Below are 24,027 nucleotides of genomic sequence, written 5' to 3'. Positions count from 1 at the left end.
TAAGCATAACATCTTCCACTCCACATGTACCATTCTGGGGAAGGTTTGCACGTTTGTTATCGATTCTGGAAGTTGTGACAATTTGATTTCTGAAGAGGCAGTCCAAAAGTTAGCCTAGAAGACGGAGAGTCACCACATGCCTTATAAGCTTCAATGGCTTAAAAAGGAGGGGAGAGGTAACGGTCTCAAAAAAGGCCCTTGTTTCTTTTTCTATCGGGACCACATATAAAGATGATGTTGTGTGTGATGTGGTTCCTATGGATGCGTGTCACTTGTTGTTGGGTAGACCTTGGGAGTATGATCGAAGTATAGAACATGACGGGTGGTCAAATTCTTATAGCTTCATGTTTGGTGGGGTAAAGATAACGCTTGTCCCTAGCAAGCCGAAGCAGCTAGCCACAAAGCAGTTGGGTAACCTGTTGACCATTAGTCAGTTTGAAGATGAGTTGGTGGAGGCAGACAATGTGTTTGTTTTGATAGGGAAACCGGTGCCCGAGGAATCTGAGATTCCTGAAGCTATGATTCCTTTACTTGAGGAATTTTCTGATGTTTTCCCTGATGACTTGCCGGATGGGCTACCACCTTTGCGTGACATCCAACATCATATTGATTTGGAGCCTGGTTTGCCCAATAGGCCACATTACAGGATGAGCCCGAGGGAGCATGAAGAGTTGCGTAGGCAGGTTGAGGAGTTGATTTCTAAGGGTCATGTTCTTGAAAGTATGACTCCATGTGCTGTCCATGCCTTTTTAACTCCAAAGAAGGATGGTACCTAGTGGATTTGTGTCGATAGTCGAGCCATCAACAAGATTACTGTGAGGTACAGGTTTCCTATTCCTTGCCTTGATGATTTTCTTGACCAGATTAGTGGTGCCACAATTTTCACAAAGTTGGATTTGAAGAGTGGTTATTACCAGATTCGACTTAGACCTGGGGATGAGTGGAAAACAGCCTTCAAGACTCGTGAAAGGTTGTATGAATGGTGGTGATGCCTTTTGGTTTATCAAACGCGCCTAGTACTTTTATGCGTGTGATGAATCAGTTGCTCAGGCCTTTTATTGGGAAGTTTGTGGTGGTATATTTTGATGATATTCTTATATATAGTGCTTCTTTCAGTGAGCACATCGTGCATGTCAAAAAGGTTTTGGCCTTACTTCGCAGAGACAGTTTCTATGCAGAAACAAAGAAATGTGTGTTCATGATCCCTAAAGTTTTGTTCTTAGGGTATGTTATTTCAGGTGATGGGATACAGGTGGATGAGTCTATAGTTGTTGCTGTTCAAAACTAGCCAACTCCTGCCACCATTACTGAAGTCCGCAGCTTTCATGGGCTTGCTTCTTTTTATAGGCGGTTCATTCCACACTTCAGTTCCTATATGGCCCCTATGACAGATTGCATAAAGGGGAAGACGTTTGTATGGACAGAGGGAGCAGAGTTAGCTTTTCAGGTTATCAAGGAAAAGCTAACTACCGCACCAATTCTGGTATTGCCTAACTTTTCACAAGTTTTTGAACTTCATACTGATGCCTCGAAGGTTGGGATTGGCGGGGTCCTCAGTCACGGGGGTCGACCAATTGCTTATTTTAGTGAAAAGTTAACAGGGGCAAAGTTGAGATAAAGTACTTATTACCTGGAGTTTTATGCAGTGGTCCAAGCTGTAAAGCATTGGCGTCACTATTTGTTTCATAAAGAGTTTGTTTTATTCACTGATCATGATTCTCTAAGGCATATTCATACGCAAGACAAGATATCTCATAAGCACGAGCGTTGGTTAGCTTTTCTTGTAAAGTTTACTTTTGTGATCAAACACAAAACTGGTGTTTCAAACCGCGTTGCTCATGCCTTGAGCAGGAAGGGAAATCTACTTGTTTCCGTGAGAATCAATGTGCTGGGGTTGGATGTTATTCGTGAGCAGTTAACCACTGACCCGTATTTTTCAGTTGTGTTGCAGGATGTGCAAGCGAGTCAGAAGTCAGACTTTCTTTTTCATGACGGGTTTTGGTTCAAAGGGAATCAGCTATGTATTCTTGACTCCAGTCTTCGGTTGAAAATTATTCAGGAGTTACATGGGGAGGGTCATGTTGGTCGTGACCATACTTTACATTTGGTGTAGTCTTCCTACTTTTGGCTACTATGAGGAAAGAGGTAGATCGTTATGTCAAAAGGTGTCAAATTTGCCAAGTCTCAAAGGGCACAACTACTAATGTGGGTCTCTGTATGCCTTTACCAGTCCCTTCAAAGCCTTGGACTGACATTAGTATGGATTTTGTGTTGGGGGTTACCTCGGACTCAGAGGGGTAACGATTCGATCTTTGTTGTTGTTGATCAGTTCTCCAAGATGGTGCATTTTATTCCTTGCAAGAAGACGACATATGCAGTTAATGTGGTTCAATTATTCTTTCGGGATGTTTATCGTTTGCATGGTTTGTCATCTTTTATTGTTTCTGACCCGGACACTCGTTTCTTGAGTCATTTTGGCGCAGCCTATGGAAAATGGTGAACACTCAGCTTAACTTTAGTAGTGCCTATCACCCTCAAACGGATGGGAAAACGGAGGTTGTTAATTGGTCACTTGGTAATCTTTTACGATGTCTTGTGGGTGATCATGTGAAGTCTTGGGATCAAAAGCTATGTCAAGCTAAGTTTGCTCATAATCATGCTGTCAACAGAAGTACCGGGTTTAGTCCTTTTCAGGTGGTTTATTCTGCTCAGCCACGGGGTCCCCTTGACTTGATGTCACTTCCTGTTCCTGGTTCTGTACCTAAGAAGGTGAAAGATTTTGTTGAAGGGCTACATGAGATTCATAAAGATGTGCATGACAACCTGGTTTGAGCCAATTCAAAGTACAAGCAGGCTGCTGATCAAAAGCGAAGACAAGTTGATTTTGAAGTAGGAGACTTTGTGTGAGCTGTTTTAACTAAATATCATTTTCCAGTTGGGGATTATAAAAAATTGTCAGCCAAGAAAATCGGGCCAGTGGAGATTGTGCAGAAAATAAATCCGAATGCTTACCATCTGAAGTTACCAAGTCATATTCGTCGTTCGCATGTTTTTAATGTAAAACACTTGCTGCCATTTTATGGGGATTCGTCTGATGATGAGGTCACTGCAGATTCGAGGTCGAATTTTGTCTATCCAAGAGGGAATGATGAAGGCCCAAGTATTGATGAACAGGCCATGTTATATTTGGAGGCCCATGATCGTGTCTCCAAAGGTGGCCCACGAAAACGGCATAACTTGGCCCACGAAGCTCCGTTTCAGGCCTATTACTAGTCAAATCGAAGCTTGAGACGAGGAGCACATTATGGCAAACTGCTAATAGCCCCTGTCTGAAGCCCAAAAACGCCTTCTAAATAAAGTTATGGGCCTTTTAATTTTTTTTCAACAGTTTTTATGTTTTTGTTTTTGGGTTTGTGTTTGGCCCATGGCCCATTTTAGGCCCATTTCGTATTAGAACACTTATTTATATGTTGGTTATGTAATTCAGAAAGACAGACTTGAATTTTATAATAATTACTTTTTCTCTTCATTTTCCCTGACCTTTGGGTGGGATTTTTGGGGTTTTGGAAGTTCATCACGGGTATTCGTTGAATCAACGTGATTCGATCTTCATTTTCGTCTTACCGCTGCATCAATTTGAAATTGATTTTGCAACCTCCATAGTCCGATTCTGAAAAGGCAGTAAGCTCAAAGTTATCTTCCTTGGGGTACCACAACCCGATGTCTGGATTTCCCCTCAGATACTGAAGAATTCGCTTCACCGCAGCTAGGTGAGTCACTCGTGGACTTGCTTGAAACCTAGCACAATGACAAACAGCAAACATAATGTCGGGGCGAGAAGTCGTTAGATACATTAAAGAACCGATCATGGCACGATAGAGGGTAGGATCAACGATATCTTCCAATTCATCCGGTGATAAATTGTGACCCACGGGAGAGTAGTAGAAGGGATTTTTCCGGCAGATATCTTGAATCGGCTCAAGACATCGTTCACATACTTGGTCTGGTGAATAAAGATTCCGTTTGCAGACTGGTGAACTTGCAACCCTAAAAAGAAGTTCATCTCTCCCATCGAGCTCATTTCGAACTTCGTTTGCATGGACTTCTCGAACTCGTTACACAATGTGACGTTTGTAGACCCAAAGATAATGTTGTCGACATAAATCTGAACTAGGAGAAGATCATTACCAACAGTTTTATGAAATAAAGTGCAGTCAGTAGTCCCACGTTTAAAGCCATTATCAGTAAGGTGGTCAGTGAGCATGCCATACCAAGCTCTCGGGGCTTGATGTAGACCATACATGGCCTTTGTTTAATCGGTAAACTCGGTCCGGATAATCAGGATCTTCAAAACCAGGAGGCTGTAAAACAAACACTTCCTCGTGTAGTTCACCATTGAGAAAAGCACTTTTAACATCCATTTGATAGACCTTGATACTCTTATAAGCTGCATACGCCAGAAAGATTCGAATTGACTCTAATATTACAACTGGTGCATACACTTCAGTATAATCAATACCCTCTTGCTGATGAAAACCTTGCACCACTAATCGTGCTTTGTCTCTTACGACCACACCTCGATCTTTTTTCTTACACTTAAATACCCACTTAGTCGGAATAGCTTTCTTGACTCTTGCAGGTTTGTCGATTAAATCCCAAACACCCACTCGTGCATATTGTTGTAATTCTTCTTCCATAGCTTCTACCCAAGAAGGATATTCAAGTGCCTTACGAGCTGTTGTCGGTTCTACTTGAGATAGAAAGCAAGTGAATTTTGCAAGATTTACAATTCCCGATGAATGTAAATCAGCATATGCACACAGTTCGTTATTCTCACTTGACGAAGCAACTTGATGACGTGTTTGTACTCCCACATCAAGTTCTCCAATGATGTTTTCCTGTGGATGATATCCATGAATCCGAAGAGTGGGATTCTCAGGAACAACAACATTTTCAAATAAGTTAGTGTAATATTCACCGAATTCAGGAGATGAATCATTATCATGGTCAAGTTCAATAACTGGATCATTAGCTTGATTGTCATCGGAAGAAGTGAATACATTATCAACCTTATTATCATCACATGGATCTTCAGTTGGAGCAGAAGTTGTAACTTCAACATCATTAGAACTTGAAAATCTTGGAATGGCCAAATGATCTTCAAAATATGCTCGAACCAGATCTTCATCGATGTGCTATGTTGAAGGAAAAATGAATTAAATAAGCCTTCATAGTCAAACATCCAGTCGGGACCTTTCCCTTGAAGAGGAGTGGTGTACTTTTGACAGTCTACATGATACCATTCCTCAACACAATCAGAAGTGAAATTAAATACTCGTTTCTTTGGAGACGCATATCCCAAGAAATAACTTTCGATAGATTTTTCTTCAAATTTACCTGTTACCTTCTTCAACATTGCACAAGGACACCCTAAAGGTCCCAGGTACTTTAATTTAGGCTTTCGATTGTTTAATAGCTCATAACTCTTTTTTCTTGATTCGTTTAACAGTTAAAACCCGATTAAGCGTATAGCAAGCTGTATTCACTGCGTCATTCCAGAATTGGACAGGAAGCTTAGAATCAGCAAGCATAGTTCTTTCAGCTTCAATCAAGGTTCTATTCTTTCGTTCAGCAACACCGTTTTGTTATGGTACATAGGGTTCACTGTATTCTCAGTGAATTCCTTTTTGAGTGCAGAAGAAATCCAATACAGTGTTCTTGAATTCAGTACCATTATCACTACGAATTCTCCTCACCTTGTGTTTGTATAGTGATTCGATCTTATTGATAAGGTTTTGTACCAAAACAGGCGTTTGATCTTTCGAACTCATAAATAATACCCATGAGTATCTTGAATAATCATTAGTGACAACCAGACAATACCAATCCCCAGAGGTACTCGCACGATTCACAGGACCAAACAAATCCATATGAAGTCGTTCAAGTGGAGTATCAACGGAATTTAATAACTTAGAAGGATGAGCCTTTTTCTTCTGCTTGCCCTTCTTGCATGCAATGCAGTGATCAGATAACTTAAAATTCTTCAATGAGACACCCTCAACTAAGTTATTAGCCATTAAATAATTCATCTTACGAACATTTATGTGACCCATTCTACGATGCCATAGAATAGAGTCCTTCTCGGTTTCTTTGGAGACAAAACATGTTTCGATAGACGTTGATACTTTAGAACTCATATTTAAGACATAAATATCATTTGATCGTGGTGATCGCATGAGAACCATGTCCTCGAGAATAACATAACCCGGTTTCAAGATAAGACACTCTTTATCAGTAAATATCGTGGTGTTCTTCTTATCGCAGATTTGCGAAACCCTTAATAAATTATGATCCACCTTGTCATAGTAATTGACTTTTTCAAAAGTAATGTGACCATTTGAAACTTCACCCTCTTGTGTGATCATGCCTCCAGAATTCCCAGCAAAAGCTACATAACCTCCTTGAATATTTCTCACATTGGTCAATAGGTTGAGATTTCCAGTGATATGACGAGAACATCCACTATCCATTATCCAGTTTTCACCAGACACAGTCTTGGATGTACCCTACACACAAATTAAAAATGATTAGTTCAAAAAGGCAGCCCATGCCTCAGTCTTAGGAACCTTTTGGTTTTCTCTTTGATCGTTAATTTGAACAGATTTCAACTGTTGTTCCGCAACCTGAGAATACGTTGCTGGCTTCCTAGACTTTCGTCTTAGATAAGCAGCTTGAACAATGTTTGAATTTGTGTTCTTACATAAGGGTTTAGTTGGAACGAATTTTGGTTTCACATGACCATGAGTTTCATTCATATGAATTACTTTGCGAGGATGCACATCAGAAAACATGATATGTGTATCATCCTCACATAACAAAGGTCGCTTCAAGATCTCCTTTATCACAGGAACCGGTTTTAAATGGTCCTTGACAAATGGATGGAGATTTTGATTTTTCTGTTTACCACAGTTTCTCACCACATGACCTAGTTGACCACACAAAAAGTAACTTCGCATGTCAACATGACCATGTTGAGGTCTGGTAGAAACATATGCAACCGAAGGTTGATAACTTACATATTCAGTGAACCGTTTGGCCAAATCATCAGAAGTAACAGACTTCTTTTTCATATAAAAATCAAGGTTAGAACAATTGGAAAAACTTTTCAATGTATCTGTTCCTGTTGATTTAACAAACTGAACCTTTTTAGCTTGTTTTAACAATTGTTTTGCTTTCATTACCGGATCTGATGAGTTCAATGTTTTGGCACAAACATATTGACGTTCCAACTCTTTCAACTTGTCAATTTCATTGTAAAAGACGGTCTCAATTAGTTCTAGTTTAATGATACTAATTGGGATATCTTTTTCAGTGAACATTGTATCCATACCCTTCAACTTAAAAACTCTACAACTAGGAAGATTAATAAAACGCATCAAGTCCTCATCAGAAATTTTTGTTTTTTCTGACTTCTTTGCCCTCACAGGTTTGATTTTTATCTGATCATCCTTTTTCGCATGAGGCTTGTGTGAACCATACACAACTTCCTCAAATTCATGAGGTTCGCAAAGAATATTATTAGAACTTGGGATGTTCTTGTTCTTGTGTATAACCTCAGGTTAAAACACATCCTCAATAATTACTTTGTCAACATTTTCAAAAAAGAATTTGTTGCTTTCAACATGAGGGTTTTGAGGAGCAAATTGGGTTTTAACAGTTTCAGTTTTAACAGGTTTAGCATTTTCTGAAATCACAGGTTCTTTCACAATTACCTCTTCTTCTCTTTTAGAAAAAGGATGAATTTTATAGTCATTGTGAAACGGTGGCGGAATTTTAACAAAACCTATACCTTTCTTTGAATCTTTTTGTTTTCCAGACACTTCAATGATTTCATTCAATAGAAAAGAAGAGTTTCGAAATTTACCCAGTTTGTTCTTCAACTCAAGAACCTCATTCTTAAGTTCGGTTATCTTTGAACGATGTTTCAAGATTTCTTGAAACTTTTGGTCATTAATTGTCATTTTCACAGATAACTCAGCCTTGAGATCGTGGTTACTTGTCGACAATGCTTCAATCTTCTCATGAGATCTCCTTTGAGATTCAAGAGATTGTCTATAAGTATCCTTTAATTAAGCAATTTTTCTCACTAAGTTATCATTATGATTCTTTAAAGATTCTAACTTAGGTTAATTAGATTCACATTCAACACATGTTACTTTAACAGATGAAGTAGCAGAGATAGAATGACTAACCTCATTGATTTTAGCCATACAAGCAAACACAGTTGTAGGCTTGTCACAAGAATTGTTAGAATCCGATTTAGAATCATTGTCAGAGGACATCTCACTTCCACTTGCATCTTGAAAGTCTTTAGTTAGCCCAAACATAGCCAAATTAGCTTGGTTATTATTACACAGCAGTCGTTGTGACCAATCATTTCCATCAGCTAACATTGCTTGTGACTCAAAAGTAGACGGTTTCTTTTCAGCATCATTACTTCGTGGTGTAGAAGAATTTTGATTTTGACCACGAGGACCAGTATACTCCTTTTTCGGCTTGTCACATTCTTTTACAAAATGCCCAAACTCTTGACAATTGTAACATTTCACCTTTAACTTGTCAAATCCCAATTTCTTGTTCAATGCAGGAAGATCTTTGACAGTCCTTTGCATGAATCTCTTAACATTACGGACAATCATAGCCATGTTCCATTTTAAATCCATAATCTCTAAATCATCTGGATCAATCTGTAGGTCCCCCCGGGGCGTCGCTGATCGATACGAGATCCGCACGAGGTCTAGGAGTGCGGAATCCTCCTAGACTCGTTTAATGGTGTAGGAGACGAAGAACACGATTACACATAAACAAACACACGAATGGGATAAAACGAATCTGCAAATGCTTTATATAATAACCAAACAACGTTACATACCGAACAAAACAAAAAACACGGCCGACCCGAGGTGAGCTCTACCTCGGGTCTGCTCACACGACACTCTCTAGCTGTTTCTCTCTAAACAATGACAGCTACACAAATACTCTCAGTTTTTCTGGATACTAAACCCTAAACATGACACACATATATATAGACAAACCAACTTCGCGGGCTTGAGCTTGGGCCTGTAGGCGAAGTTGTCCTAACTTCGCCAATGGCGAAGTTGTTCTAACATCACCTATGGTGAAGTTGTTCTAACTTCACCAACACGTGAAGTTGGCTCCCTCCACAACTTCACCCAACTAGTCGGAATTGCATAGCGACGGTCACAAAATGCACCAACAGACTCCCCCTTGACCGTTGCTCTCAATTCTAACAAACACAAAAGATCATCTGTTACAAAACATGCACCAACAGTCGCCCCCTTAACTGATGATCTTCTGTTTTCTTCTTCTTGTAGGACTCGATCTTCAGACATTGCACTGTTATCTTCAAGGTTGAACTACACATAATCATCAATCCTGTCTTCAACCAGCCGTGTCTGAAACTGTCTTGTAGCTTCACAAATCTACCATTAACCTTGCGTCTTCCATATCAGATCTCCCCTTCCGTGTAAGCCCCTCCGAACTATATCGATCGAGATCTTTGACCTGCATCCCCGTGCCTAATCGATCATCTCAACCATTCGGTTAGTAAGATAATGATCAATCTTCAACTACTCAACATCAAGTGATCAGTTTCATCACAAAACCACCTTGACAGAATCTAACACCCATGACCATTAATAAATCCGAGGCATCTTCAATCACCAGGGACAATGATCAAATGACTTTCTTATTATTTCCGAGAATGAAGTTATTTAAGTAGCTCACCCCTAATAAATAAGTATCCCAGGTACTCGTATCCCACATTTTCAGGTTGAGAGCTTAAACAATTTAATTCCCGATTAAATCCAACTTCTCCAAAAATTTTCACCTTAATAAATAAGCATCCCAGATGCTCGTATCCTACGTTTTCAGGATCCAATTCTCGAACGCCTTGAAAATAACATAACTAATAAGCTTTGACCACGATCCAATAATGACGAAAACCCGAACAAAATCTGACATTCTTCAGTTGGTCAATCTCGAACAATAATTATTTCTTGGCCCAAAAACACCCAAATATGTGTCAATATCCAGTTTCAATCAATATCCCATTCGCAACTTCAACTACATAGCCATAGTTGACCTGTATTTGTTCACACGTAAGACCAAGAGATACCAATTTTCACTCTTTGTCGGAACAACGTTTTCGGTCTTACAATAATTGTGTAAACCTGGCCATTTGGACGAAAACTCCAAACAAAATTATTATCACCAAATTTTTCCCAAATGATCCTCTCTTCATATGAATGACATATGAAAAATTTCGTTCAAGAAAATTTCCCAAAAATAATCTTTTTTTTTTTTGGGAAATACCATATCTTGAACGTCAGAGGAAAAGGAAAACAATATCGTTAACTTCACCTGATAACTTCGCATGTTGACTTCACCTGATAACTTCACCATCTGATAACTTCACCACCTGATAACTTCACCATCAGATAACTTCGCCTTTCATTAACTTCACCATCCTTTAACTTCGCCAAACTTTAACTTCGCCAAACTTTAACTTCGCCAAAAGCTTAACTTCGCCAAACTTTAACTTTGCCAAAACCCTAAAATTTTAGCGACAACTTCGCTAAAACGGCTGTTCGGACAAAAACATATCAGAAACGGGCCAGAAACACCAAAACGCAGATCTCGAACCATAGCATAAGAGCCTAAGGCTCCAATACCACTTGTAGGTCCTCCCGGGGCGTCGCTGATCGGTACTTGATCCGCACGAGGTCTAGGAGTGCGGAATCCTCCTAGACTTGTTTAATGGTGTAGGAGACGAAGAACACGATTACACATAAACAAACACACGAATGGGATAAAACAAATCTGCAGATGCTTTATATAATAACCAAACCACGTTACATACCGAACAAAACAAAAAACACGGCCGACCTGAGGTGAGCTCTACCTCGGGTCTGCTCACACGACACTCTCTAGCTGTTTCTCTCTAAACAATGACAGCTACACAAATACTCTTAGTTTTTCTGGATACTAAACCCTAAACATGACACACATATATATAGACAAACCAACTTCGCGGGCTTGGGCTTGGGCCTGTAGGCGAAGTTGTCCTAACATCGCCAATGGCGAAGTTTTTCTAACATCGCCTATGGTGAAGTTGTTCTAACTTCACCAACACGTGAAGTTGGCTCCCTCCACAACTTCACCCAACTAGTCGGAATTGCAGCGACGGTCACAAAATGCACCAACATACTTCCCCTTGACCGTTTCTCTCAATTCTAACAAACACAAAAGATCATCTGTTACAAAACATGCACCAACACAATCTAATAATAATCTTCATCAGTCAGATCACTAGTGGCTATCTTACTACTCACCAAGTTTTCATATGAAGACATGAAAGCTGTCAAGAAAGCAAAATTTTGTTCAGCTTCCTTCATGTTAACAATAGGTGGTGGAGCAAATAGATTTGTAGTAGATGAATTTCTAGATCCAACTGAGAAACCAGGTGATCCAGAATTACCAGCAGTGTAAAAACATGCTCTTGGATCATTATAAACTGTTGTTTCATTTTCAACTGCATTCTGTGTGAGAAAAGCGTGATAGGGGAAATGGTAGAACTTAGAGGCATACTACCACCATAGAAAGCAGGATCTTGGCTGTCCTTGGAGGACTTCAGGCACTTAAGATCATATTCTCTTGCTTCAATCTTTTGCAAGAATTCAGTAGCAGTCAATTCTTCATTTGCAAAATAGTTATTCTCTTTTAAAACCTTAGAAGTTTCCAATCCCATTTTGTTCATCTCAGCAATCAAGTGATTGAACCTAGTAGTCATCTCCTCAACTGTCTCTCCTTTTAACAGACTAAAGTTTTGAAATTGAAACTTAAGCATTACATTCTTACTCTCAGCTGTATTTCCCATACTTCTCATACTAATATGTTGAAATAAGGAAGCACAAATCTTTATGCTACCCACTTGGTGAAAGATGTGTTCGGGTAAAGCCATTGTAAGAGTAGAATAAGCTTTTGTTTCAATATCTAATGTTTTTTTCTCTTCTTGTGAATATTAAGAAATAGCTTTAGGAGTAAAACCAATAGTGTCATCTCCAATCATTGGAACAATATATACCTCATCAAAGCAATATGAGCAGTCAGGATGAACAGAACCCAAATGTGCACGAAAACGGGGTTCTTATTTAGCAAAATCGCTAAATTTCATCAACCTTGGACATTTCGAATGTGAGCCTATTTCGGTATCAAGTTGCAACATTTGTTGCATTAACATGTTCTGTGAAGCTAGTGCATACATACCAGCCATGGTAAATGAAAATTTTTCCAAACTCTAAGGGTTAAAGTTGAAAAATAGGATTAACGAACTGTAAATAGTTGTAATGAACTGTGAACAGTTATAACGAACTGTGAACATTAATTAACGAATCACAACTTAACGAAGTTAATATTGAACAAGTAACAAATCAGAATTGAAGTTGACGAATTGATCAACGAATCATATGGTCAACGAATCAGATGGTCAACCAACGAATTAGCTAAACGAATCACTAAGGATGGGCTTAGCGAATCAGATAACGAACCGTCTACAGTTGATAACGAATCAACGTAAAGCGAATGAGGTAGTTACAAAGGTGGTAACAAACCTCTGACAACGAATGCCACGTGGAAAAGGTTGTTATAACTCAAATTCCGAGGTAAGACACGTGTCACACAAGTTAGTTGACACGAATCAGAAAGTATAGCGAACTGGTTAATTTAACGAATCGAGTGAAATGAGTTAACGAATCAAGCTGAAATTAACGAATCAAACTTGAATCATCAAATCTTCAAATCTTCAAAAGAAGATTTCTAGATTTCTGGAATTTGAAGAACACAAACCCAGAAACAAAATTTGTAATACTAACTCAATTTTCAACCAAATCGCACAAGTAAACTATCAAATTACTCGTGAACAACACAAGAATCCATTCGTATCAATTTCATGACACCATTGACCTTAATTAGATACCAATTTAACAAAAAACACACCTCTGTTCTCGGCTAAATCCAAATCCAACCACAATCAATCCAAACACAAATTAACAACGAATTCCAACCTTCCAAACCTCACAAATACCTTACCAAACACAAATCTAGTCCGAACATTCCATAATCAATCCAATTCAACCTCAATTTGAATAAAAATCAAACCAAACAAAAACTTAATCAATTTTCAAACAGTTTATATCAAATCACAGTCAAATCAAGCGTAATTGAGCACCGAAAGCTCTGATACCACTTGTTTGAACACAGATCAATCCTCAAACAGTAAATAAATTCTCAGATCAGATACAAGTATGAACACGATTAACTTTAATACGGATCTAGCTCATTGTTACATTTAATTGTATGTTATACGTATATATTATCAATTGTATGTATGTGTATAATATTAATATTAAGCTTGAGAGTGAATTGGGCAGAAGTTCGATAATTAAAACTCAAAACTTAAATTAACAGTGAACAGTGTTCACTATATATAGAAGATGGATCTAGTTCGTTAAAATTCCCTAACGAACTAGAGTCCACTTTGTTACATACATGAAATGAAATAAACTTAACGAATCACCCCCTAATTCGTTAAACATTCTTAACGAATCAGAGGGGATATTAACTTAGATCTAGTTCGCTAAACACCTTTAGCGAACTAGACATTACATTAACGAACTACAAGATAAAATAATTGTTTATTACATAAACCAAACGCCAAATACGTTGATGATAAATACAAAGATTCGAGACACAAAACCGTGTCCTAACATGCCCATTTGCTGATCATGAGTCATAGCATGGAATGAAGCAAGGACAGGTTGAACAGGACCTTAAGGTCGGTTAAGCCCTAAAAATGAAAAGTCCATAGGTGGTGGAGGCATTATCATCGGTGTAGGAGAAACCACCGACGTAGCAGTTGAAGGCCTTGGTATTGTAGATAAAACTGAATGAGGAATCATACCAAGCCTTGGATCCGTGGTAAGTGTGATCGTCAATGTAAGCTCTGGGTGCTAGTAGTAAGCGGCACCACCGTTTGTTGAGGAATAGACGGCCTTGGAGGTTGAACTCCAAATGAGATTCCAGCGCCAGCCGACACTCGACGCTTAGACGATCCTTCTTTCACCAACCCTTTCCCTTTCCGTTTATGACGAAAGGCTATAGCACCAGCTAAAGCAGCTTCAACCTAAGCAGGTTGTAGAGCAGGAGCATTACCAATAACATTACCAGCACCACCATTATCACCATCACCACCATCTTCATCATGATCATGATCATCATCATCACCCTCGTTCCCACCTTCTCCTTCCTCACGCTCAAAATCCGAATCATCATGGATCCAACAATCATTGTCAGGACATACATAATCTGGATGCACTAGATGACCAATCAAACGTTTAGTCTGGGGTGTCTCTTTACGATAGATCTTCATCCGTCGTACAGTATCAGCAGACATATGTTCCAATGATAACACATCATCCACCAATGTTTGATCAATAACAAGATTTGGAATCAAATCTTCAATAATTAACTGGAGGAATCGAGGATACATTAAAAATTTCTTTCGTTGAACCGTCTGAAGGCATTGTTCCTTAAGATGATAATAGAGCATTTCTGAGAAATTGAATGGCTTGTTCAGAATCAACACAACAAATGCCGATTGTAGCATAATCCAGCATTCATCGAAACCACCTTAACGACCTCCTAAGCAATGGATTAGTACATGCAATAAATACTTGTACGTTGGGAACAATCCATTCTTGTTATACATGGAAGCTTCAATGTCACCACCACAGAATACTCTACGAAACAAACCTTTGATCAATCTTTTATCAATCTCACACGGATGATCGATAGTATCTCCAAATCGAAGCACTCGTCGGATCACATCAGTATCAACAGTGATAGGCGTTTGGTTGATTGTAGCTTCAATATGGTTTTCAACTTCCACATACTTGGTCGTATTCTAGAATTGACGTATAATGCTTAGATAGACTTTCGGCCGAGCAGTAACAACAAAGTGTATAACTGAACGTCTAATAAATGTTAGTAGATCCCCAAATAAATCTTCATCGGCAAAATTCGTACCGACAAAAGCACAGATATTATGCCTTTTGTCGTACGGAATCATCGGTATCTCTTGTTCTTGCTGTTGTTGTTGTTGTTGTTGTTGTTCAGCAACTGGGGGATCTTGTTCCATGTTATCTGCCATGTTCTACAAAAAAATAAAACAAGAATTAGTGATAAATCAATAACAATAAAACTCAAAAATTAATATATAATTAAAAGTTTAAATTAACCAATTTATAATATTATTAATTTTAAAAATAATTAAAATGTCATTAGTGTAAAATTCTGATTCGTTATAACGAATGGCAATTCGTTATAACAAAGCAGCTACTTCGCTATCAAGTAAATGGTTAACGAATTAGGACTAATGAATCACGAATTTAATTTAACGAATTAATGGCTAATTGGTTATAAATAACGAATGCAAATCTGATTCATTATAAATACAAGTCGTTATCCTAATTCGTGTGATTTGCTTAACGAATGGGACACTAATATGTTCCAATTCGTTAAGCATAACGAATGGCCAAATTAGCTTAATGTTTGACTTAGTTGGTCAAAGTCAAAATTACCAAGAACACTGAAAAGTCAAAAATGCAATTCTGATAACAATTACCCTATAATCATCTATGAATATCCAAATCAATTGATCACAAGGATCTCAGAAACTCATTGCGATTAAAATGGTATCGTTTTGGTGCTTCAAAACATAGGATAAAGAGGATAACTTAAGGTTTTCAAAAACCTCTAAAACCCGACCACAACATCAAGCAATTAACCCATCAAACTACCATGAAATTTGAAGATAAGTATTACGTTGTGATTAGTATTACCTTACGAATCGAAATATCTGATCAAAAAGAGGTTTAGCTATGATCGAAATTTTTGGAAAAATTTGCGAGAGTAACAGTATGCAAGTGAAGAAGAAAATTAATAGTGTGAAATGAATCGTTTCACGAATCCCTATATATATATCTGACACGACACAGTTTTCAATGTAACGAATCGTCTGATTCATTTGAATTTTGAAAAAACGAATCAGATGATTCGTTAACTTAACTTTACACGTGGCATTAACGAATTAGACTCAATTCGTTAATTTTGAAACATAAGATTAACGAATTAGTCTTATATCTTGTCTAGTTCGTTAAATAAGCATAAAGAGTTGAACGTCATTCGTTACAGAGTGGCGGAAGCGAATTTAGGTAACAAATTAGAAGGCAATATGTTAGAAATGACCTAATTCGTTATACAACTTTTTTTAACAAATTGCTTTTATTTAATTTTAAATTAAATAATTAAATGAATAAATCAATTAAATTAAATATTAACTTAAATTATAAAACCAATTAGCTTAAATACAAAATCACCGACGAACCCATATCTCGATGATCGAATACCTTAACGTGTTTTACGCTTTAAAACACTTAACTTAAAAAAAATAAATAATATGTAAACTTGAAAAGTAAAATCTTTTTGATATTTTTGAGATTTTTGATGTAAAAATAATAATATTTACAAAAGAAATATCCGAAAAGAAAAACATACATTTTTTTATGGTTTTTCAAAAGTAGTACATATTTTTTTGGATTTTTGGTGAGTTTGAGCAAAGAATCATATTGACTAGATTGCCCTTCCATCAGAGTTTTATATTTTAGCAATATTATGACTGGCCTTAAGTCAGTCATTGGTATTGTTATCCACCTAAATCTAAAACAAACCTTCAAGTGTTTTTGTGATATGATTAATGGTTCAATTAATACACAGAATATCAGAAACTATCAGCCTCTAATCTCGGTTCAAGCTTAACTTGATTTTTTCCATATCACCCAACTTGACTTAAACCATTATATTGTTGATAAAAATTTGAATTTTTTAAAGATTTATGAGCAATGCATTGAGTTTCCTTTACTATGAGTGAGTATGCACGAGTCAATCTGTTGGATTACATACATTGTATCCCCTGGGATCCGTTTCTTAATGGTATTAAGACGCGCGCAAGGGAGGAACAAAGTATGACTAACAACGGATTTTGATCAAGTCAGTAATTTGGATTGTACGAGGTACAGCAGTGATCAAGTTTAATGACTTTGGGTTTGCTCTAAAAGCGAGGGAAATATCCATGCATATGAATACCAAGATGATTAAGCTTCATAAAGACTCATAGTGTCCAGAATCTCAACGCTTGTTATTTGCTTTATTTTATTTTTGGGTGATCAAACAAGTATAAGGCTTGAGTATGACAGGTTATTACATTTCTGCCATCCCACCGAGATTTTTGCTAGAGACTAACACCTCTTTCAATTTGGCATTTCTTTATGTTTATATCACATACTTTACTCAAACAGTTGGTTTAAGACCTACCAACGCCCAATGCAATTAAGCACACAGTCTTTTAAGCCTATTTCTTGCTGGATATGGGGTCAAAATAATCAACGTACTATCATTTTCTCTTTTGGCTTCAAAAAAATTTGAGGAGCATAAAACAAAAAATAAATTTAATCGCCCCAGTTACATTAAGTCTATAAATAAATGGCTAACATATCAATTCACAAGAAAATAATAGGACCAAAACATGCAAGCATGCTTCACAAACTTAAATAACCGACATAATTTTCAGCGAGAAAATTAAGTAAAAGTGCATAACGAAAACCCCAACTACTTTCCATTATCAGGTGAATGGCTATCCTAAAAGTTTATAAGTAAATATCAGGACCAAACATATACAAGTATATGTCCTTCAAATATGTGTAATTGACATATTTTTTAGCGATCATATGCAAAAATCTTTTTGGTTTTTCTCTATATATACATAAAAACAGAATCTTTTTGTCATTTTTGATTTTCTTATAAACAAAAACTTCACAATCTTTTTGGTTTTTTGGATTTTTCTGTACAAACTAACAAAATAATCTTTTTGTCTTTTTCAAAGTTTTATAATATTTTTGGATTTTCAAAATATTTTAAAGGAAAACATTAAAGACAAGAAATCACAATAATTTTAGTTTTTCAAAATTTTTCATTGTTTTTCGAAATGTTTTTGGATTTTATCTATAAAACGAAAAGCACAATATTTTTGTATTTTCTATTTATCACCCCCTAAAACCCAAAATCAAAATAAATTTTAAAATGAAAAATAAACAGAAAAGAGAGATAGTTATCCTTGTTTCAGGATATCAGTAAGGGTCTTCAATCCATTTAAACCAAGCAAAAAATGAAATCGAGTTTTGTCAAAAGCTTTGGTAAATAGATCAGATTTCTGAAAATCAGTATGTACTTTCTCAAGGTCGATTAATTTCTTTTCAAAGCAATCCCATATGAAATGATATCGAATTTCGATATGTTTCATTTAAGAATGTTGTACGGGATTCTTTGTAATACTTATGGGGGCAGAGTTATCAATCATAATAGGAGTAGTAAGAAACTTCAAACCGTAGTCGCGCAGATGTTGTTGAATCCACAAAACTTGGGAACAGCAACTCGAGGCTGCAACATATTCTACCTCAGCAGTTGAAGTAGAGACCGTCGTCCGCTTCTTACACTGCCAGGAAACAAGCTGGTTTCATAAGAATTGACACCCTGCCGTGGTTGATTTGAGTTGATCTTGCAACCTCCGTAGTCCGAGTCTGAAAATGCGGTAAGCTAAAAGTTATCGTCCTTGGGGTACCATAACCCGATGTCTGGATTTCCGCTCAGATACTGAAGAATTCGCTTGACCGCAGCTAGGTGAGTCACTCGTGGACTCGCTTGAAACCTAGCACAAAGACAAACAGCAAACATAATGTCGGGGCGAGAAGCCGTTAGATACATTAAAGATCCGATCATAGCACGATAGAGGGTAGGATCAACGGTATCCTCCAATTCATCCGGTGATAAATTGTGACCCACTGGGAGAGGAGTTGAAGGGATTTTTTCGGCAGATATCTTGAATCGGCTCAAGACATCGTTCCCATATTTGGTCCGGTGAATAAAGATTCCTTTTGGAGACTGGTGAACTTGCATCCCTAGAAAGAAATTCATCTATCCCATCAAGATCGTCTCGAACTTTGTTTGCATTGACTTCTCGAACTCCTTACATAACGTGTCGTTTGTAGACCCAAAAATAATATCATCAACATAAATCTGAACTAGGAGAAGATCATCACCAACAACTTTATGAAATAAAGTGCATTCGACAGTACCTCGCTTGAAGCCGTTATCAGTCAGATGGTCGGCAAGCGTGCCATACCAAGCTCTCGGGGCTTGATGTAGACCATACAGGGCCTTGTTTAATCGGTAAACTCGGTCTGGATAATCAGGATCTTCAAAGCTAGGAGGCTGTAAAACGAACACTTCCTCGTGTAGTTCACCATTGAGAAAAACACTTTTAACACTCATTTGATAGACCTTTATGTTCTTATAAGCAACATACGCCAGAAAGATTCGAAGAGACTCCAATCTTGCAACTGGCGCATACAGTTCAGTGTAATCAATACCCTCTTGTTGATGAAAACCTTGCACCACTAATCTTGCCTTGTTCCTTACGATCACCCCTCGATAGTCTTTCTTACATTTAAATACCAACTTAGTCGGAATAGCTTTCTTGACTCTAGCGGGTTGGTCGATTATATCCCAAACACCTAAACATGCAAATTGCTGTAATTATTCTTGCATGGCTTCTACCCAAGAAGGATCTTGAAGTGCCATACGAGGCGTCGTTGGCTCAACTTGGGATAGAAAGCAAATGAATTTAACAATATTTACAATCCGAGAAGAATGTAAATTTGCATAAGCACACAATACGTTATTTTCACTTGATGAAGCAACTTGATGACATGTTTAAACGCCCACATCAAGTTCTCCAATGATGTTTTCCTGTGGATGATAATTGTGAATTCAAAGAGTGGGATTCTCAGGAACAACAACATTTTCACATAAGTTAGTGTAATGTTCACCAAGTTCCTGAGATGAAACATCACTATCAAGTTCAATAACCAGATTATCAGCTTGATTCTCATCAGAAGAAGTAGATACATTATCAAAAGCAGCTAGAGAAGCATCACATGGATCTTCAGTTGGAGCAATGGGTGGAGCTTCAACATCATTAGAACTTGAAAATCTTGGAATGGCAAAATGATCTTCAAAATATGCTCGAACCAAGTCTTCATCTAAGTTCTCAGTTGATGGAGTAAATGAATTAAATAAGCCATCATAATCAAACATCCAGTCGGGACCTTTCCCTTGAGGAGGTGTGTTGTATTTTTGATAGTCCACATGATACCATTCCTCAACACAACCAGAAGTGACATTAAATACCCTTTTCTTCGGAGACGCATACCCCAAGAAATATCTCTCAATGGCTTTTTCTTCAAACTTACCCAAATCCTTCTTCAACATCGTACAAGGGCACCCAACGGTTCCAAGTACTTTAAGTTAGGCTTTCGATTGTTTAAAAGCTCATAACTTGTTTTCTTGAGTAATTTAACAGTTAGAAACCGATTGAGCGTATAACAAGCTGTATTCACCACCTCATTCCATAATTGGACAGGAAGCTTAGAATCAGTAAGCATAATTCTTGCAGCTTCAATCAAAGTTCTATTCTTTCGTTCAGCAACACCGTTTTGTTGTGGTACATAGGGTGCACTGTATTCTCGATGAATTCCTTTTTGAATGCAAAAGAAATCCAATAAAATATTCTTGAATTCAGTACCATTATCACTATGAATTCTTCTCACCTTGTGTTTGTATAGTGATTCGATCTTAGTAATAAGATTTTGTACCAAAACGGGCGTTTGATCTTTCGAACTCAAAAATAACACCCATGAGTATATTGAATAATCATCGGTAACAACGAGACTCTACAAATCTCCAGAGATGCTCGCACGATTCACAGGACCAAAAAGATCCATATGAAGTCATTCAAGAGGAGTATCAATGGAATTCAATAACTTAGAAGGATGTGACTTTTTCTTCTTTCCCTTCTTACACGCAATGCAGTGATCAGACAACTTAAAATTCTTCAACGAAACACCCTCTACTAAGTCATTCGCCATTAAATAATTCATTTTTCGAACATGTATGTGACTCATTCTACGATGCCATAGAATAGAGTCTTTCTTGGTTGCTTTTGAGACAAAACATGTTTCAATAGACATTTATACTTTAGAACTCATATTCAAGACATAAATATGATTTGATCGAGGTGATCGCATGACAACCATGTCCTCGGGAATCACATATCCCGGTTTCAAAATCAGACACTCTTTATCAGTAAATATCGTGGTGTACTTCTTATCGCAGATTTGCGACACACTCAATAAATTATGGTCCACCTTGTCACAGTAATTGACTTTTTCAAATGTAATGTGACCATTTGAAACTTCACCCTCTTGTGTTATCATGCCCCCAAAATTCCCAGCAAACGCCACATAACCCCCTTGAATATTTCTCACATTTGTTAAGAGATCGAGATTTTTAGTGATATGACGAGAACATCCACTATTCATTATCCAGTTTTCACCAGACACGTTCTTGGATGTACCCTACACACAAAGTAAAAGTGATTAGTTCAAAACGGCAGCCCAGTCCTCAGTCTTGGGCACCTTTTGAGTTTCTCTTGGAACATTAACTTGAACCGAATTCAACTGTTGTTCAACAACTTGAGAATAAGTTACCGGCTTCTTAGACTTTCGTCTTAGATAAGCTGCTTGAATGACATTTGAGTTCACGTTCTTGCATATAGGCTCAGTCGGCACAAACTTTGGTTTCACTTGACTATGTGTTTCATTTACCTGAATTACCTAACGTGGATTCACGTTAGAAAACATGATGTGAGTATCATCATCACTCGACACAGGTCATTTCAAAATATCCTTTATCAAAGGAACCGGTTTCAAATGGTCCTTGACAAACGGATGAAGATTTTGTGATTTCTTCTAGCCACAGTTTCTCACCACATGAACTTGTTATCCAAACAAGAAACAGCTTCGCATGTCCACACAGTCATGTTGAGATTTGGCAAAAACAGATGCAACAGAAGGTTGATGACTCACATTTTTAGTGAAACACTTTGCCAAATCATCAGATGACACAGACTTCTTTTTCAGATAAAAGTCAAAATTAGAGCAGTTTGAAAAACTTTGCAATGTGTCAGTTCAAGTGGATTTCATAAACTAAACTTTCTTAGCATTTTTTAATACTTGTTTAGCTCTAACCAATGGATCTGATGAGGCTGATGTTTTGGCACAAGCATATTGACGTTCAAGATCTTGTAGCTTGTCAGTTTCATTGTAAAAGACACTTTCAATCAGTTCCGGTTTGGTAATACTAATCGGGATGTCTTTTTCAGTGAACATCGTGTTCGTTCCCTTTAACTTAAAAACAAGAGCAGATGATGGCTTAGAGGCAGTAGGATTGATGAAACACATCAAATCCTCATAAAAAATTTTAGGCTTTTCTTGTTTCTTAGCCTTCACGGATTTGACCTTAACTTGGTTTTCTTTTCTCACATGAGTTGTGTGTGAAGCATACACAGCTTCCTCAAATTCATGAGGTTCACAAAGAATGTGATTAGAACTTGGAGTGTTCTTGTTTTTGTGTACAATCTCTGGTTCAAACACATCCTCAATAATCACTTTGTAAACATTTTCAACAAAGACTTTGTTGCTTTCTACATGAGGTTTCTGAGTTGCAGGTTAGGCTTTAACAGTTTCAGGTTTAACTGATTTAGATTTTTCAAAAATCACAGGTTCTTTCACAATAACATATACTTCTCTTTTAGGGAAAGGATTTACTTTATAATCATTGTGAAAAGGTGGTGGAATTTCAACAAATCTATACCTTTCTTTGAATCTCTTTGCTTCCCAGATACTTCGATTATTTTGTTTAGCAAAAAGAAAGAATCTCTAAATTTTCCCAACTTGTTATTTAACTCAAGAACCTCATTCTCAAGCTCGGTTATCTTTGAACGATGTTTCAGAATTTCTTGAAACTTTTGATCATTAATTGTCATTTTCACAGATAACTCAGCCTTGAGATCATGGTTACTTGTCGACAAAGCTTCAATCTTCTCTCGAGATCTCATTTGAGATTCAATAGATTGTCGATAAGTATCCTTTAATGATGCAATTTCTCTTACTAAATTATCAATATAATTCTTTAAAGACTCTAACTTAGGTTTGTTAGTTTCACATTCAGCACAAGTTACTTTAACAGATAAAGTAGCAGAGATAGAATGACTAACCTCATTGATCTTAGCCATGCAAGTAAACATGGTTGGAATATTAACACATGAATCATCAGAATCCGATTCAGTGTCATTATCAGACGATAACTCACTACTGCTTGCATCTTGAAATATATCATTTGTCTTGAACATGACCAAATTGGCTTAATTGTCATTACACAGTAATCGTTGTGACCAATCAGTCCCATCAGCTAACATTGCTTGTGACCCAGAATTATACGGTTTCTTTTCAGTATCATTACCTCGTGGTGTAGAAGAACTTTGGTTTTGACCACGAGGACCGGTATACTCCTTTTTCGGCTTATCACATTCTTTTGCAAAATGCCCAAATTCCTGGCAATTATAGCATTTGACTTTCAGTTTATCAAATCCCAACTTCTTGTTTAAAGCGGGAAGATCTTTGCCGGTCCTTTGCATAAACCTTTTAACATTAGGGACAATCATTGCCATGTTCCATTTCAAGTCCATAATCTCTAAATCATCCGAATCAATCTGATCATTGTCTTCATCAGTCAAATCACTTGTAGCTATCTTACTACTCACCAAATTCTCATAGGAAGACATGAAGGCTGTCAAGAAAGCAAAGTTTTGTTCAGCTTCCTTCATGTTGACAGTCGGTGGTGGTGAGAATTGATTTATAGTGGATGAGTTTCCAG

At 37.4% G+C, this 24,027-nt stretch overlaps 1 protein-coding gene across 1 annotated transcript; it reads left to right on the top strand.

The window, feature by feature from the left end:
* The first annotated feature begins 257 nt into the window (after positions 1-257).
* On the top strand, positions 258-776 carry LOC143621205 (uncharacterized). The gene has a single exon (XM_077092718.1). The coding sequence runs from the start codon at positions 258-260 to the stop codon at positions 774-776; it is 519 nt and encodes a 172-aa protein (XP_076948833.1).
* Positions 777-24,027: the final 23,251 nt, after the last annotated feature.

The sequence above is a fragment of the Bidens hawaiensis genome, unplaced genomic scaffold (genome assembly GCF_021521415.1).
Source record: "Bidens hawaiensis isolate Kalapana, Puna unplaced genomic scaffold, B.hawaiensis_p1.1 tig00000326_1, whole genome shotgun sequence".
In the NCBI taxonomy this organism is placed as follows: Eukaryota; Viridiplantae; Streptophyta; class Magnoliopsida; order Asterales; family Asteraceae; genus Bidens; species Bidens hawaiensis.
This window is presented reverse-complemented; position numbering and strand designations above follow the sequence as displayed.

Bases quoted from the DNA above. Each gene is read 5' to 3' on its own strand.
- LOC143621205 (XM_077092718.1), top strand. From the start codon at position 258: ATGGATGCGTGTCACTTGTTGTTGGGTAGACCTTGGGAGTATGATCGA.